The sequence below is a fragment of the Phoca vitulina genome, unplaced genomic scaffold (assembly GCF_004348235.1).
Source record: "Phoca vitulina isolate PV1807 unplaced genomic scaffold, GSC_HSeal_1.0 scaffold20, whole genome shotgun sequence".
Classification (NCBI taxonomy): Eukaryota; Metazoa; Chordata; class Mammalia; order Carnivora; family Phocidae; genus Phoca; species Phoca vitulina.
In genome coordinates this window covers 4,066,021-4,078,521 of record NW_022589723.1, presented here as the reverse complement: position 1 = coordinate 4,078,521, position 12,501 = coordinate 4,066,021, and the positions used below count along the sequence as shown (strand labels likewise).

Here is a 12,501-nt window from a genome sequence, read left to right as displayed (position 1 = left end):
TTCTGTCCCTTTTTCTCTCTCTTCATCTTCTGGGACTCCTTCCAAAAGGTGGTCGCTTTCCTACTTGTAGACTAGTTTTTGTTCTCTCAGACCTCCAATTGATTTCTTGGGCGTTCAGAATGATTTGATAACTATCTAGCTGTGTTCAAGGGATGAGACAAGCTTAGGGTCCTCCTACTCCTCCACCATTTTAACTCCTCCCCTGCAAATCTCTTTAATGTCTGGCTTAATCAGAGACAGTTGGATTTGTAGATCTGCTTCTGTATTTCATTTATTGTGAGATACTGTTTTGGTTGAAGTAAATGAAGAAATTCCCTTATGCAAAAGGGAAGTATATTTTAATAGCCTTTTCAAATAATTGTGAATATTTTTCTTTGATACCATATCACAACTTGACAAGTGGAAGTTTCTTAAATGTTGGTTTCAATGTGGTATCTGAAACCATATTAAGGAAGTCTGTGCAACTAAAGTGAATTAATTTTAGAAATGGAGACATTTGCCTTGCTTATGGATGAGAGGACTCAATTAAGGTATGAATTCTGCCCAAATTGATCTGTAGGTATAATTCAGAATCCCAGCAGGATATTTTCTAAAAATTGACAAGCTTATTCAAAAATTAATATAGAAGGACAAAGAGACTAGCCAAAACCATTTTGAAAAAGAACAAAGTTGAAGTTTTCCCACTACCTAATTTCAAGACTGCCTGTATAGCTACAGTAATCAAGACATTGTGGTATTGAATAAAGGACATATAGACATATAGATCACTGGAACAGAGTAGAGTTCAGAAATAGACTAGACATATATCTTAGTTGATTTCTGACTAAGATGCCAAAGCAACTCACTGAAGAAAGGATAATCTTTTCAACAACGGTGGTGAAACAGTTGGACGTCTATATGCAAAGTATGAAACTTGACACATACTTCACATCATGTACACAAACTAACTCGAAATGAATCACAGACATACTTATCAGAACCAGAACTAATAGGACATATAGGAGAAAATTTTTGTGATTATGGTTTGTGCAAAGATTTTTGTCCAGGGATTGAGCCCCACATAGGGCTCCCTGCTCTGCGGGAAGCCTACTTCTCCCTCTCCCACTCCCCCTGCTTGTGTTCCCTCTCTCACTGTCTCTCTCTCTCTCTCTCTCTCTCTCTCTCTCTCATCAATTAAATAAATAAATAAATAAAATCTTAAAAAAAAAAAAAATAGCTAAAGATTTGAACAGATACTTCACCAAAGATGATACATTTCAGTAAGCCACAGAAAGATGTTTAGCATCATTAGTTATTAGAGAAATGCAAGTTTAAATCCTAATGAGATACCATTACATGTCTATTAGAATTGTTAAAAAACATGCTCTGTATTGACTTTTGACAAGGAAGTGGAACAGCTGGAATTCTCGCACCTTGCTGGTGGGAATTCAAAATGGTAGTGCCTCTTCGGAAAAATGTGACCGTTTCTTGTAGTTAAACATGCATTTACTATACAATCTAGTGTTCTCATAGATATACCCAAATGAAAATTTATGTTCACACAAAAATCTGTGGGGAAATTTGTATAGTGGCTTTATAGTTGTCCAAAACAGATACCCTTCAACTGGTGAGTGAATAAACACATTGTGCTACATCTTTGTGATGGAATACTGCTCAGCAGTAAAAAGGAACCAATTACAAATGCACACAGTGTGGGTGAATTTTAGTTGCATTATGCTAAATGAAAGTAACCAGTATCAAAAGGCTATATAATGTATGATTCCATTTATATATGACCTTCTGGGACAAGCAAAATTGTAGAGATCAAAAACAGGTTACTGGTTACCAGGGACTGGGATAGAGTGTGTGAGGGCATTTGGCGAGGGTGATGAAACTATATTTAAGTAATGGAAAGCTGTTCAGCTCATGGTGGTGAATGCACGTTTTCCAGAATTCCAGTTTTTCACTTGGAAATTCCAATTTTATCTTTGGCAACAAATACTATCAGTTGTTTTCCTTAGAGTTATTGGTTTATTTTGTTCAGATTTGAAAATTTTTTGCCATTTATTCAAGTTTGAATAACCATAGTTTGTCATTAGTTCTTTGAAGTAAAAATTGTGTGGAAAATGTGTACTTCCTATCTTTTCACACAGAATTTTTAAAAAACAGATATTCAAGAGTCCAAATTGAATTATATTAATAATTTTAAGTAGCAATTTAATTTCAATTAATAAATTAATTTTGCTACTTCATTAAGGGCATTCTTAAATGAAAGTGGCTTTTTTCCCCCCTCTGCATGTGGCAGTAAGGAATGCTATGGCTCCTTATAGCCCTGGTTGGTACCACCGCCTTCACCCATGCCAGCAGTTTTACCCACCATTGCTTTTCACTGTGTATGTAAAGATAGTGGAAAAAACAAATAATGTCTTAGTATTAATTGAAAAAAATACCGTTCTTGCAGACTTTCTAGAAATAGGTCTCAGGGACCCACAGGGGTTTTGCAGAAGACCTTTGAGAACCTGCATTAAGGGGGTTAACTTTCATTGCTGATTTTTTTTATCTGCTGCAGTTTCATAGGGTTATATTTGCTAGGTAAAATTTTTTAAACCATCTGTGAAATTGTGTGTTTCAAAAATAAAGTAAGTTAATAAGATACTCTGATCCGAATATTCCTTATTCTGCAGTTCAAATACGCTCCACCAGGTGGCATCATACCTCTGCTTGTTACCAACTCTTCCTAAAAATGAAGACACAACTTTTGATAAAGAATTTCTTCTAGAATTGCTGGTAAATATTAATGTTCTTTAAATTTTCCCTTTCTTAAAGACGTGGGTTGATACAAATTTTTTCCTGGGCTAAAGGTTAAGTAGGTCATTGCTACCTGTTTCACAGTTACATCATCATATGATTTTGTCAGATTTCTTATCTATTAGATTTCTTTTCTTAAGTCTTTAACCTTTTAAAACTGCTTCATGGCGTGAATTCAGTCCATGCAAACATTAATGAGCAGCTTCTGTGTCAGGCACTGGATTCAGGCATTAGGGATACATTGATAATTGACACCATTCCTGCCTTTTAGAGGTCATAGTTACACAGACACAGGTAATACATATGCATTCATATTTATCTAACCATTTATTTTAAAAGTTATTTAAATATGGTACCTTGAATATTAAGGCATACCTTTATCATTAGAAAACTGAGGAATATTTAGAAAAGTTATCACTGACTTGGTGGTTTAAGAATTCTAACGGGTTTTTCAGTCATTTTGGGAAATAATGGACTTTAATACTTTTTTGGTAAGGTTTTTTTTTTTTTTTGGTAAGGTTTTATTTCTTTATTTTTTTAGTGCAGTTTTAGGTCCACAGAAAAATTGAGGAATAGGAATATTTTATTTTTAGCTTTAGAAAAATAATTCATAAAATGCATGAGTAATTATATCCCCACTCTGAATATTTAAGCTGTTTGCAGTGTTCACTTTTATAAATAATGATGTGGTTCTGGCACATGCCTGTTTGTGCATATGTGTGGACATTTAGGAGCGGTACCTAGAAGTGAAATTATTTGATTGAAGCATGTGCTTATTTAAAAGATAAGATTCAGCCGAATTATCCTCTGAAAGATGTATGTTCCTACCAACAGTGTATTAGAGTGTGTCTCCTTAAGCAGCATTGGATGTTAATGAGTCATCCCAATTTCTGCCAGTTGCATGAGTAAAAAAAAATACCTTGTTTTAATTTTTTTGTTTTTAGTTCGTTTTTTATATCTCTACAAACATAAACTGTGTGGGTGTGTATATGCATTTTTTACATGTATGGAACCATAATAGGTACACAGTTTTGTGATTTATATTCCAAGCTCATACTTTTAATATAGGGTGTAAAATACAGTCTCTTACTATAGAGAAGATGATGCTAGTTTTGGGGATAGTAACCAGAAGCTATTGGTAGCAGGTGTTTTAAGCCTGATGACAGGTGTTTAAGTGCCAGTTGGAGAGATATTCTTGGAGTTTTAACTTAATTCAAGTATGGAAAATACTTTTTTATTGATATGCTTACTTGTGTGAAATGTATGTCTTAGGTCACCATCTTTGCCTTTTCATTATTTCTGACTACAAGTGCTTTCTAAAACTTCCTTGTCCTATTTTCTGACAACATGAAATCTTTTCTCATAAGTCAGGTTTGGGGATTAATAATAAATCCTTCTATACAAAGAAATGAGGATTTTTTTAAGGACTCTTTCTAATGGAAAATAGGTTTAAGTATAAAGCAGATCCTGTGCCTTTTACAGTCTTACAGCTAAGATTCATCCATGAAATTTAAATATTTTTGCCAAAAAGAAAACAGTTTTAAAAATTTATAGTGCTACGGCATTATCTTTCATTTCCTCTCTCTCCTAAAGGATTTCCTTAGGCTTTGGATTCTTCTAATATCTGAATTATGATAAAGAAGTTGAAATATGCATATTGTTTAGATGATATCACACTATTTTCTTTCCTAAAATAATACTCTCTGTACTGAAGAGAACGTGACACATTTTCCACATGTATCTTTTTAACATGTTAATTAGGTAACAAGCTTATTTCTGTTAGAGATAGATGACTATAATATTAACAATGGAAATCTACATAGAGGTCATAAAGGCCAACTCTCATTTTACAAGGAAAACTGAGGCCAGGTGTGTGTGTGTCTGTGTGTGTGTGTGTGTTTAAAAAGATTTATTTATTTATTTCAGAGAGCAAGAAACAGCCTGAGTGAGGTGGGGGGGCGGGCAGCAGGACAGGGGAAGCAGACTCCACGCTGAGTGTGGAGCCCAGTGCTGAGTTCTATCTTCTGACCTGAAGATCACGACCTGAGTTGAACCCAAGAGTCAGACACTTAACCAACTGAGCCACCCAGGTGCCCCCAGGTTTTTAATAAACAAAATTTTCCATATTGTTTAATTAGTAGTAGAATGAAAACTATAATCTAGGACTTAGGGCTTAACATCGGTGAATATTAAGTGCTATGGTTTTTAAGGTCTTGGCATGTGCCAGGCACTTTGATGCTGTTTTACAGTATTCCGTTTCATTTTCATAAGAAACCTGAGAGGTGAGTTTTTTATCTGTTTTACTGAAAAAGAAGCTAAGATCAGGGAAGTTAAAGGAACGTGCCCAGTTTTTACATAGCTCATAAATTAGAGGTACTTGGTGTTGATCTGCCTGATTCCAAAGCCCATCATAATTGGTGCCTCTCTCATCTTTGACTTATGGAGAAAATGGAAAAAGGGAAAAAACCCTCTTATTAAGTGGTACCATAACTGAAAGACATGAAACTTCTCAATCCATACTTTATGGTGAATTTCTCCATAAATTATTTTGATTAAGAAAAGATGCTTCTAACTTTCTGCATGATCTGTTTCTTTTAGGTATCTCGTCATGAACGTCGAATTTCTCAGATTCAGCAGTTGAACCAGATGCCTTTGTATCCAACTGAGAAAATCATATGGGATGAAAATATTGTCCCAACTGAGTACTATTCTGGGGAAGGTATGGCAGAGAAGTACAGGATTCAGGTGTACCATGAAATTTAGTTTAGAATTTATCATATGTAACTGAAAATACTCCTATCTGTTACATGCATTAGGATAATTTTCTGGTACCCTGAAGTTCAATTTTAAAGCTGGAAACTATTCAGTATTTTGAATGCGTAGTATTAAGGATTTTTATTAAATTTAACCATGCCCTAATGTGTGTGTGTGTGTGTGTGTGTGCTGTGCATGCGTGCTGCACACACATGCTCAGATGTGCACATGTATACATATATTAGGATGAGATATATATATATATCATATACATATATTATCCTTTATAAAATATGACCGTAAGCATAAAACTATGTTTTAAGGAGACCTAATAGTGAAGGAAGTATAGCTCTCATTATGTCGCTGTAAAAGGCTTTGTTTGGTAGTGTATTATTTTTCAAAGCCTTTTTTAGAAGTTCTTTTGAATTCCTTGTTAAGCCAGCTAATGACCACCAAAAATTGTCAGTAGTTAATAATAAACCCTTCATTTTGATTAAAAATAGTTATTCCCTGGTTTACTTATCTGTTTCAACAGATTTGTTCCTAGATGCTTTTGTTCATCCACTAAGGATGAGAATTTGTCACAATTGAGTATATGCTGAAGTACATTCTGACATATTTTGAAGGCATATTTAAAAAAAAAAATTAAGGAAATTTTTTGAACAATGGCATCATTATGAGAAGTTTGGCTATTTTAAAGACATCACCAGTGGTAATTTATTTAAAAGAAAAACGGATATTTCAGAGTCGTATCCTGAAGTCGTATCCATAACTTCAGTAAAGCCAGTGCACCAAAATTGTGCTAGATTTCGGAATAGGCAGTCTTCATATTTTTTTTATTCTTACAAAGGTCAATGCCTTGTTTTTTCACTTTTCTAATTTGTTCATGCTAAAAGCATTTATGACCATGTATGTATGACATCTAACTCTTTGTCTAATCAGTTCCTAAAAGGCAAATATCACTTAGTATTTTGTCTTGTCAGTACAGAGCTTATGTGTCCTTAAATATGTACATAGTCTTTCATCTAGCTTTTGGTGCTATCCAGTGATGCTGCTCTGAGTTTAAAACACACTTGCTTAGCCTATAAAATATTGTTCTTCTTTCCCACCTGCAATTAATGAAGGTTAAGGAAAGTATTTCAGAACAATATTAGTTGCCAAATGGTTTAACTGTAATAAAGCTGTCTTCAGATATTTGGCTATGTGATGCCATTGTTCTTGAGGGACCATGGATGGCACTGTGTTTTAGGGGCTCAATATCTATGCTCATAAATAGGCAAAGATCAAAGCTAATACTGAATGCTTATGCAGACTGCTTCTAGCTCCCAAGAAGAGAAAATAAGTGTGAAATTGGTACAGATATTTAAAAAGATATAGTTAAGAATTGTAAAGAAAATCCTTGTAAAATTTTATGCCCTCATTTTGAGCCTTTTTAAGAAAATAAACACAAATATAGAAAGCCACACAACATAAATACAGGGCTTAACAAATTATTATAAGGGAAATAACCACCTTATTAGCTATCCCAGAACCCTCCCGTAAGCTCCTTCCTAGTTACTGCTTCTCCCTCCACCTGAAAGTAACCATTTCTTGACTTCTATAGCAATCACTATATATTCCTTCATAGTTTTATCACCTACTTGTGCATCCATGCGTGATAGTCAATCTTGTACGTTTTTAAAATGTCTTTTACTTCACAAATGCCCTCTGTATCCCTTCCTTTTCTTTTGAAGAACCCGAATTGTTTGATCTGTATAGTTTCCCACAGTCTAGTTTTTTCTGACTACTCAGTGTATAGTTGAGTATGTCTCTCTGCTCTTTATTTTTCTTGCAGATTGGCAGCTGAATGCAGAGGCTTGGTCAGGCTGAGGTTTTCTCTCTGGCAGGATTCTTGGTGGTGCTGTATTCTTTCATCAGATGCACAGAATGTCTGGTTGTTTGTGTGTGTGTGTGTGTGATATAAGTAGCCATTGCTGCTTAATGGCTAGATTTGTTAATTCAGTGACAGTTGCAAAATAGTCACATTTTAATTCTTTTTTTTTTTAATAAAATTATGCTGTCTAAAGAGACACTTTCCCTCAGCCTCTGGCCTGAAAGATACTGAGTTAGATTATAAATCAGAATCTAACATAAATGATGTGAAATTTTTTTTTGCATTGATATTCTTTGCCATTTGGTAAGAATGGATACAGATGATGAAAATATTATGATTTTCCAGTAAAATGTGTTTACTTTGAGGTTCTTTTTTTTTTTTTTTTTAACCTTTTTGGTATTGTAGCCAAGTGCTTATTCACTTATTATCCAAGGGAAAGAGCAGTTAGTGAAGATATTAGAAAGAATATTGTTCATTAATATAGTCAGAGAAGGGAAGTAACTCCAGGAATAGTATACAACGAATACCTTATCCTTAAAGTCTAGCCAAAAGGCAGAGATTCAGAGCACAATAGTGCTCATTGGAGATAGATTAATATGTTGTAATATACTAACTAATTAGCTTTCATGGTAAATTTGTCATGGGCTTAGTTTATGGTCACTGTTTACTTCAAGCTTTGCCAAATATAAGTGAGGGGGTAAAGGAAGAATTTTTAAATTACTTGAGACTATATTAATTGTAAGTATCTTCAGATACTTTTGAGAAGCCTGTTTGTATCTGAATCATTGATGCACGGTTATATGTATTAATGAGATTTATCCTTCCTTCCCAACTCTTAATGGATAGCATTTGTTAACTTGGTTTTTCAATTTCTGTGTGAAAATAAAAATAGAACCTTATCAAATATGCTATATTTCAGACATCATTAAATTAAACCCTTAACCAAATTTGTAGTGCATTTCTTTATACATAGCACAGCTGTCTGATTAAAAGAATAATTCAAATGTGGATGCTGTTTTCTTTTTCAGGTTGTCTTGCTCTTCCCAAGTTGAATTTGCAGTTTTTGACTCTTCATGATTACCTCTTAAGGAATTTTAATCTCTTCCGCTTAGAATCAACTTACGAAATTAGGCAGGACATCGAGGATAGTGTCAGCAGAATGAAGCCATGGTTAGTAAATTGGTTCCACTTATGATGAAGAGGTGCAAACAGTGACTGACATAACCTCTGTCAGAAACCTCATAAGTGTATTTAGAAATAGTATGCCTGGCGTGAAGATGCCCTCCAAAATATGAGATATTTACTCTTTGAGAAATTCTCTAATGTGGATTAGAGTATACCAAAAGTGCTAAAACATAAAATATGTATCTGGGTACTTGGGTGTGGTGCTGGGGGACTGGGGATAAGGGAGGAGAGGTCTTCATTCTTGGAGGATGGTGGGGGGAGAAATGTAGAGGGGAGAGTAGGGTGGACATTAGCAAAAGGGTAAAGAGGGACGGTATGGGCTGACCAGCGGGCCTTTACTAGGACAGCAGTTCAAGTCCTGGGAGCTTATGATAAGGAGGTCTTCTACTACCCCAGCTGCTCTTGTGGCTGTCGCCAGTATTTCAGTTAGCCTCTCCCAGGAACCTGGCAAGAGATGAGGAGCATTGCTGAGCATCACATGGAATCGAACATTGCAAAGTCTTCCCTGGTCCTCCCTCCATAGATTACCTTGACTAAACCATCAGGATTTACTTTGGGGGCCAGTTGAGTAGGTCTCTTTATTTGAGGAAGTCTTCTGCTTAAACTCAACTCCCCACTTGCTAGCTCATGTCTGGAATTCTTTTAGCTAAGAAAAGACTTTCATTCTAGTTATTGTAGGCAGCTCTGCATTATGAGATTTGTGAAGGTCCGTTTTGCTTTTTAGACATGACTGATTTAGACATGAGATAAATGCCCTTCATTCACTATTTCATTCTACGTATAGAATTGATGAGGGTAAGTTATATATCACAAGTGACTATAAACTAGTAAAATTCTTATAAAATGGATTTTTATTATATTCTGGTCACACTATGCATACACATACAATTATACTGCATTCTGTATGAAAAGCTTAACAGTTTTTGAATGTGAACAGATTCAGGTATCTTCCAGGCTTCTCTCCTTACTAATTACAGAGAGCTACATGGACACTATGATTATGATCTATTTTTTTCACTTCCACATTTTATTTCATACACAGTTCTATTTTTTAATTAGTTATTATGTGAAAAGTTATTCTGGGTGAGACTATAAAACATAACATAAAATATTTTTGACTTAATAATCAGTTGAGTCAGTAGGCAGGCTAGCACTGTGAGGTTTGTATACTCGCTGGCTGATCATCCCTGCCCACAGTTTTGCTGGAATTATTGCCCACTGTTTGGACCCCCAGGGTGTGCTTGATCAGAAAGCTTCCTTTCAGTTTATGGTTAACCTTGGGTTTACATGCTCATATTCTGGACCTAATTTTGGCCATTTTGCAAACTAGGGATTTATTAACTAGCAGTTTATCAAATAGAATTCACTTATATTTTACTTAAATGCCAAATAAAGCAAAAATACTTAAGAGTTCTATGGTCTATTAATAAAGGACATTTTTTTTAACTTACATTATTTTCTGCTAAGGGAAAGAAAATGTCACTTTTGGGAGTTAACTTGTGATATAAATTTTTCTAGATTTTCATTCCTAATTGCCCATCACTGAAGGCTTTTAAAAATAATGAGATCTAAAAAGAGGCCAGGCTTCTATCTGTTTCTTGTGTGCTGAAGGTGGAAAAGTCGGGGCATAAATTTTACTCAGTGCTTGGTACTAACGATCATGTATTCAGGCTGCTGAAACCACTGAGCAACGTAAGGGAGAAAGTATTTATGAGGGGCAGAAATCTGTCCTTTTTAATCCTTCATGTTGCAGGTAGATTTTATAAGGGAAGAAAAAACAGTTGGGGAGAAGAGATTAGTGGTTGCCTGGGGGTAGTAACAGGATTGACTGTAGTCAAATGAGAGGGGTCTTTTATGCATAGGATGGAAGTGTTCTCAGATTGTGGTGATGGACGCACAACTCTGCACATTTACTAAAACATCATTGAATTGTGCATTTACAGTGAATGAATTTTATGGTATGTAAGCTATACTGTGGTAAAAGTGTAAAAAATGGAGGAGGTAATAGTTATTACAAAAGGGTTTAGACACAAGATAAAACCTTTTAGAAACTCCCTGTACTAAGCAAGTCACTGGATGCAGAACTTTTATTTTAATTAGTTTCACTCTTTGATGTTGTGAAGTTCTACAGTTTTTTTCTTATAACACAAAGCCTTTACCTGGGGGGTAGCTTTTCTTTATCTGTGTAAGTATGTCATTTTTGGCAGTACTTTCCAGTTTCGGAGTGCTGCTGCAGTATTTACGTTATAGATTTCCCGGATAACAATGTAAAATCTAGAGCACCAGTTAGACTAACATAAGAAGAATGAATGGGTATTTGAATGTTAGTGATTCTGGTTATTACAACTAGCTTGATTATCTTTACCCCCAATCCATGGCAGTATCTTTTAAATGATTTAAATATTATGCCCTAAAGCAAGCATTTGCATAGATATTATCATTTGTTGGTTTGTTTTTAATTTTTAAAATTCCAGCTTATTCTAAAACAGCTTATAGAAATATCGAAATACATAAAATATAAGGAGTTGAGACTATCTTGATGAAGAGAGGAAAAGGATAAGAATTATTGTTACATTATTATAATCTAGATTACTCTGTTATTATTATTATTATTATAGATTATTTTTTTAAGATTTTATTTATTCATTTGAGAGAGCACAGAGTGAGAGGGAGAAGCAGACCCCCCGCTGAGCCGGGAGCCTGATGCGGAGCCCAATGAGGGCCTCAATCCCAGAACCCCGGAGATTATGACCTGAGCCGAAGGCAGACGCTTAACCATCTGAGCCACCCAGGAGCCCTGGGATAGATTGTTCTTTGACCAAATGCCTCTGCTCTCTGTATATAGGGTTACCTTTTTTTTTCCTGTGTGTGGTGGGGGAGATACTCTTCTCTACTTCCCTTTCTTTACTGGACCATATTTGCCTGTTCATTCTACTGAGTATATTCCTTATATATTGGGACTTTGTTTTTTTGGTTTGTTTTGTTTTTTGTTTTAAGTTTATTAATAAAAGTTACTAATGTCAGGGCTTAGTAGCTAAATATGTGTTCCTCCTTACTAATTTTACTTGACCAGAAGTTGGGGAAAAGTCATTTTTTTGTTTGAGTAATCATGCACTTCTTTGGTTTTCAGGCAATCTGAGTATGGTGGTGTAGTGTTTGGTGGTTGGGCACGAATGGCCCAGCCTATCGTGGCTTTCACTGTAGTTGAGGTTGCCAAGCCCAACATAGGTGAAAACTGGCCAACCCGAGTTCGTGCGGATGTTACCATCAATCTGAATGTCAGAGATCACATCAAAGATGAATGGGAAGGTAATTTTGTATTTCAAAAAATTAAGTTACATTTTTGCCTTTTTAGTGTATAGAAAATTGGCAAAGCACTTTTACTAAGCATTACCTTTCTAAACGTTTATGAAATTTATCTTTAAAAATTGTCTTTATAATTACTAGTAGTAAAAATATCAAGGAACATACAAGAACAATTAAATGTCTTAATACTTTAGTAAAAAGTATAAAATAGCATGCATATCATCACAGTATTTTGAAAATTGCAGTTTGCAAAGCTGAGAGGACCTCTTTAAATCCCAAATTTAGTAAGACAATATTTATGAATTTGTAGGATCAGTATAAAAAGAATCAAAATATTACTATTCACTAAAGAAAGGGAGGAAAACCCACACATAACCTGCACACATGCAGAGGTAGTAAAGAAAATTGGTGTTTTTAAGAGAGAAAAGTCACCAAAGTGAAGAGAATAGGGATGCATACAGTTGCTGGAAAATAAAGATACAAAATCAAAATTAGACAAACTCAAAAGGAATTTAAGGGGATCTCATAAAACATCTCAGAAAGAAATAATAATAGTTTAACTATTTGTACCAAAGGGAGGAAGTTAGGTAAAGAAT

The 12,501-nt window shown here is 34.9% G+C and overlaps 1 protein-coding gene across 1 annotated transcript in view; it reads left to right on the top strand.

Moving 5' to 3' along the window:
* Window positions 1-12,501, top strand: part of AQR (aquarius intron-binding spliceosomal factor) — a 111,098-nt gene that overhangs the window by 57,928 nt on the left and 40,669 nt on the right. The window contains exons 15-18 of the mRNA XM_032417944.1: window positions 2,664-2,766; window positions 5,386-5,506; window positions 8,443-8,584; window positions 11,730-11,908. Of these exons, the coding sequence (XP_032273835.1) occupies window positions 2,664-2,766; window positions 5,386-5,506; window positions 8,443-8,584; window positions 11,730-11,908 (545 nt within the window). The remainder of the gene's footprint in view (window positions 1-2,663; window positions 2,767-5,385; window positions 5,507-8,442; window positions 8,585-11,729; window positions 11,909-12,501) is intronic.